General features: G+C 51.5%; 1 protein-coding gene across 4 annotated transcripts in view; it reads left to right on the top strand.

Annotated features, from left to right (window-relative positions):
* Positions 1 to 5,995, top strand: part of JADE1 (jade family PHD finger 1) — a 57,147-nt gene that overhangs the window by 40,444 nt on the left and 10,708 nt on the right. For all 4 annotated transcript variants that reach the window (XM_010860235.1, XM_010860236.1, XM_010860237.1 and 1 more), the window contains exon 9: positions 3,210 to 3,731. In XM_010860235.1, coding sequence (XP_010858537.1) covers positions 3,210 to 3,731 — 522 coding nt within the window. The remainder of the gene's footprint in view (positions 1 to 3,209; positions 3,732 to 5,995) is intronic.

The raw sequence follows: 5,995 nt of genomic DNA, 5'->3' as shown, positions 1-5,995 counted from the left end.
CAGAAGTCTGCCTGGGCCGCCCGGCAGTTCCAGTCTGTGCCTATTTCTCGTTGCTGCCACAAGCCTGGCGTCATGGGGACAGCCCTGGTGGCGAGCTGGAGGCTGGGCACTTGAGGGACAGTCACCCCCGACCTGCTGAGGGGCCCTGCTGGTGTCTGAGGCGTGCACGTGGGTTCCTTGTCTTGGTACACAGTGTTTGGAGTCAGCTTGGCATGCTGATGCTTTTGTGTTTGGTAAAACAGGTACACCTTGGAGCACCAGCTGGGTAGGGGGCACCCCTGAGGTGCTGCTCCTAGGGTTCTACACAGCCTGGATTTCTGATTTTTTTTAATGCTCTTGTGTGTGGGGAGGTGGGGTTGTGGGGAGAGCCTGTATGTAAAAATTGTGCCTGTATTTTCTGTGTCCATGTGCAGGCAAGTGTGGAAGGTCATAATGTAGGAAGAATTAAGGAGAAAATATAGATGGCCTGGTGGTTTTCTGTGTTGTGTAAAAGACTGCTTGAGAAGTTAATTTCTGGGCCTCACGTTTTTGGCATCTAGTCTTGACTTAAGAGGCCTGAGACGCTATTCCACCAAGGTCTCCAAGTCCTGCCTGGGGCCCTGCTGGCTCCTCCTGTGGGGGGTGCCCCCTCAGGGCCATGGCTCCACCCCCCCTCCTCCGTCCTCCCCGCTCCTCCTCAGTCCCCAGGTCATGTCCTGAGGGCAGAGGTGTTGGTTTGGGGTGTCTTCTCTCTTGATGCAGAAAACACAGCAGCTCAGCACAGACACACACCGCACAAGCTCGGTCATACCACCAGTTGCGGCTTTGAAAGAAGTGACCTCATTTGACAAAATCAGTTTGTATTTTGGCTGATAGATATTCCTCTCGGTAAGGTATCCAGTGGCTGGTGGTTTTTAAAAAGTTTGCATTTTACACGCCAAGCAGTTGTGCTTTTCTTCGTTATCACTTCCACTGGTGTTCAAGAATCCAAAATGTAACAAAAATATTCAGAGGGTGAGGCAGGAGACAGCTGGTGGGATTTGGCTGTGGACCTTGAAATAGTGCAGATTTTTTGTATGTGAATGGAATCTGCTTAAAACTAAAACATGACAAAAGCCTTTGGCCTGAGAATTGTATTCAGAGGACATGGAGGAGAAATTTTTTAAAAGCCACAAAGTAAAGCAAATAAAAAAGACATTGGAGTGGGTATACGTATGTGTGTATAGACTGCCCATGTGAATACTTTCAGGAAACAAGCTGTGCTAACCAAGAAAAATGGAAATTTGTTTTCTTCTGAGGTACCTGATGTTCTGAGGGTAGAGACTACACCCTTTACTGAGCAGGTCCTTCATTGATGCTTACAGGAGGCAGGCGATTGGGATCTCTGCTTCTCTTTTAAACAGAGACGATAAAATGATGTTTTTTTGTTGTTGTTGTTGCCATTGACCTCTTTTTTCCAGAACATTAATTTGAAGGAGGAGAGGCCAAGGAAGTTTGATGATTTTTCATATCTTCACAGAATAGACTGATTTTATTAAAGAATTCCTGTCTGAAATGTCTGCAGCTGGAAAGGCTCAGGCTTATGTTTCTGTAACATCTGTTTGCTGAGTCAACCTGAATGGGAAAACCCAGAGGAAGGCCATTTGGCGTCTTTACAAAGCCCAGCATAAACGCTCTGCTGTGGCGTGTTCCTCTTGCAGGTCGGGGCGCTGATGTAAAATGTCGTTGGCACCAAACACTGATAGCGTCTCCGTCGTCCGTTCCACTTGCCTCCCCTCTTGGCTGCCTGTGGAGGAGGAGGAGCGCTTGGCCTTTTACTGATAGTGGCCAGGGGTGTGTGTGTGGTGCCACCAAAGCGGATTTCACACGTTGCTTGGAATTGAGGTTATTATTAAAGACAAAATTACAGATTTATGTTGGTTTGTGTGCTTGAAGTGTGTGCACTGGGGGAACTGATTTTCTGTGAAGTGAGCTAGATTTTCTGTGAAGCGAGCTAGATTTTCTGTACTTCTGGGTAGAAGAGACTTTGTCATAATGGAAGAAGTCATGACTGGCACTGAGTCCCCTCTTAAATACTGAAGTGATTAGGGGAAGAAGCCCCAGCCCCAGCCTCTGCAGAATGTGACGATGCTGTGCAGGTCTCCTTTGAATGAGTTTAGTTAAGCTTTTCAGCTGGCCCCAAGCCCCACCGGGTTGCAGGTTCTTCTCCTTTCTACAGCCCTGCCGCGGCCAGGATCACTTGGCCTCAAACAATACCGTGTTGCTTTTTAAGGGACTGGCTTCAGTCACCACCAGGAACCTCCTCCCTGGCATTCTCCCAGCACTGATCAGATGGGAGAAGTTAATCGCTTTCCTCCTGCTAGGCCTCCAGCTTGCTGTGTGGATCAAAGGCACTACATGGTCCTCCTGGTGGGGCAGTGAGTGGGAGATCGGGCTGGGTAGTGCCTGACCTCTGGGCCGACCTTCCTTCCACCTGCTGGCGGTAGGTCCCTCGAGCTTGCACTGCCAGGCGCGGCGCACCCAGGTCTCAGAGCTTGGCCTCATGGGCCAGGAGGCCTCTGCATCTGGCAGAGCTTCCCTAGGGTGCAGAGACTAGTCTCACGCTGTCTGTGCAGGGTGGTCCCAGTCTCTGGTTCCTTGCATCTCTTTGGGAGTTTCTAATTCACCTCCTGGGTCTTGAGCAACCCCCGCTGCTGGGAGGAGTGTGCCCCTGTGTTGGGCCTCGTCCTGGGGGCCACAGGAAGGGCCCCCGTGATCCTGTAACAACTCTGACTGGTGTCCTCCTTGAGGAGATTTCACCACTCAGGCTTTTAATATACACGTTAAAAAAGCTCAGATAAAAAAACAAGTGAATGCCTCAGAGTACACGCTGTGTATTGAGAACATCTGCACGTGCCACCTGTATAATTACGCCCGCCTTACGAGGTGATTCTGGATGCAGTTGCTTTTGTAAGAGAGTTACTGTTTGGTTAATGAAAAAAAGCCTCCTGAATCCCAAGCCATAGCTTGTTTAAAACACGATTAGATCTGCCGGGGGTCATCCACGTAAAGCCTTTCTGTCCTGAGCACTCCAAGTGCAGCTCTTCCGTGTGTGTGCATGTGTGTGCGCGGGTGCACGCACGTGCGTGCAGGTGGACGGGGTGCCTGTGCTCAGGGCTTCGGGTCCTGTCGCTCCCTAATCCCACCTCTTGCTCCCTAACCCCACCTCTTGCTCTCTGTTTTCTTGCCAGTGCTCCGTGAAGAACTGCCGCACGGCCTTCCACGTGACTTGTGCGTTTGACCGGGGCCTAGAGATGAAGACTATCTTGGCAGAGAACGACGAAGTCAAGTTCAAGTCCTACTGTCCGAAGCACAGCTCTCATCGCAAAGCCGAGGAGGGCCTTGGTGAGGGGACTGCTCAGGAGAATGGTGCTCCCGAGTGCTCCCCGCAGGATCCGCTGGAGCCCTTCGCTGGCCTCGAGCCGAATCGGGAGGAGGCCCACCGGGTCAGCGTCCGCAAGCAGAAGCTGCAGCAGCTGGAGGACGAATTCTACACATTCGTCAACCTGCTGGATGTAGCCAGGGCCCTGCGGCTGCCCGAGGAGGTGGTGGACTTTCTGTACCAGTACTGGAAGTTGAAGAGGAAGGTCAACTTCAACAAGCCCCTCATCACTCCAAAGAAAGACGAAGAGGACAATCTAGCCAAGCGGGAGCAGGATGTCTTGTTTAGGAGGCTGCAGCTGTTCACGCACCTGCGGCAGGACCTGGAGAGGGTAATGACCGACACTGACACCTTGTAGTGGCCTAGAGAAGACGACGGCAGAGACGGCCGCTGGCCCGGAGCAAGGGACGGTAGCCGTTCATTTACTCTCAGGCCCTGTACACACTGCAGCATGAGGTGGTGTTGGTTCCGTATATTTATGGCTGGGAAACTCGATGTACACACACGCAAGATGACCACAGAATGGGGAGCTTCTCTGGTTTAATTTTAAATAGTTAACTGTTCTTCTGGGAGATCACATGGGTGCCTCTTTCCCCTCCTGCATTCTAGAGCTAGAGGGAACAGCCCCAGGGAAATGGCCAAGGGATGGGCTTAGAATTGTTTACAGACTGAGGAGCCAGAACGGATTTCATGGTGTGGGGGTGGGGCAGGCGGGCAGAGGAGGGAGATCTTTTGTTCAGCCTGAGGGGGCACCCCCGCCTTGCTGTCTCTCGGCCCAGCCCTGTTCCTCGGCTCCCTCGCGGGGCCTTCGCCCTTGCAGTCACTGAGCAGAGCAGGTGTGGGTGCCAGCGTGTGTGCATCACCGCCACGCCCGTGCATGCCTGTTCCCCGTGGTTCTCCCGCAGCGAGGTGCTACGTCGCCACTGAGGCTGTCCGTGTTGTGTGTCTGTGTGGCTGTGTCCATGTGTCTGTGTGCTCTGTCTGGTGTGGGCGTGGGGTGGGACTCCTGGTGCACAGAGGCCTGTGATCTGACTGAGGAGCCCGTGGGCACACTAACTAGCACACTCTGTTGCACACTTCCGGATCACACTTCTGCCCGCAGCCTCCGCTGGCGGCACTTCCCTTCCGCTGTTGCTGCTTTGTATTTCCCCAGCTCTCCAGCATCTCTGGAGTCCCCGTCTGGACCTCCTTTCCTGCTACAGGAGTAATCAGGAGCGGGCTGTCTTTTCCCCCTGGCCTCCTGCTCCCTGTAGGTAGCTTCTGACTGAAGCTCACTAATTGGCGATGCGTCTCCGAGCACCTTCTGCGGCAGCTCCCCTGATTGCCCTGCTGCCAACAGCCAGCTCCGATTAAATTCATTAGTGCACGGGAGATGGAACGGAGGAGCAGCCTGTGCTGAAAGGCACTCAAGTGGCCTGAAATGGTTAACGCATGTCCCCCAAGCACCTAACTTATTAGTGATTCACCTGCCTGGGAGAGAATCTGACTCAGAGCTAATGGGAAGTGAGAGCCTAGGCAACGAATAGGGATACGTGGGGGAAGTACTGAACGAAAAAGCCCGGCTCTCACAGACACCAGCACCGCTTTGGCAGAGGCGGCGTGGCAGTGAGAGCATTGGTGGGCCTTCCTTAGAAGAGACTGTTCTAGAACCTGACAGTGACACCCCACCAGGATTCAGGCAGAGGGGAGGTGAGGGGCGTGGCATTGAGGCTCTCCTGCTCCCGTGCCCCCCCTGGTGGTGAGTGTGAAGAAGACCTCGCCTCAATCACAGGTCTGTGTGACCTTTTTGTTAGCCATGAGAAAAGGGTTCAGAAGGATACAGTGGAATCCTGGTGAGAAGCCTTGTCCCAGCTCGACAGCTGCTGTACTTGGAGTTGCATGAGCTTTGGCGTCAGTCCTCAGGAGGGACGACGAGAAGTCTAATGTTTGGACTGTGTGTGTGTCTCAATCACCACAGAATAAAAGTGTAGAAAACGCTTGTGGTGTACTAACTCTTCTGTACATAAGATCCTCAGATTAACACGCACCTGTAATTCTGAAGTGTTTTTTTTGAGTCATCACTGTTGCTTTTTAAGTAGAATGCCAATGATGTATGAGAATAGGGAATAAATCAGGATTTTCGTCTGTGTGGCATTACTTGCATTTACTTTAAAGAGTCTTTTAAGATTTTAGGGCATTTAGTGTCAGTTTAAAATAAGCTTATTAAAATGAAAACCATGTTTTCCAGAATGTGCCACAAGGCCTGTTAGGGTGGAGGCTTTAAAAAAAAACGGAAATCCTGGCCATGCTGCAGAGAGTAGTTATTTGTAATTATAAACAGTATTGGGCAGAAGACTCACCAGAGCAGGGGTGACAATAAGAACAAATCATAAATTTGTTTTTAAGAGTCTTGGGTAATTCACACACTAGGTAGTGTAATTCACACTAGGTAATTAACATTCCATAGTGCTTAATATGAAGGAGCATGATCAAGGCATGTGTTCCCTTCAGAACTGAGTAGTAGGCCTCATTAGAAACGCAGACAACGCTGAGTGAAAATGGTGGTGGTTCCTGCAAATACATGCCTTGGGGGCGCCTTGCACACCTGCGTTCTAG

This window comes from Bison bison, unplaced genomic scaffold, assembly GCF_000754665.1.
Source record: "Bison bison bison isolate TAMUID 2011002044 unplaced genomic scaffold, Bison_UMD1.0 scf7180017864465, whole genome shotgun sequence".
NCBI classification, from domain to species: domain Eukaryota; kingdom Metazoa; phylum Chordata; class Mammalia; order Artiodactyla; family Bovidae; genus Bison; species Bison bison.
The sequence above is the reverse complement of the archived record's forward strand: the minus strand, read 5'-3'. Positions and strand labels throughout refer to the sequence as shown.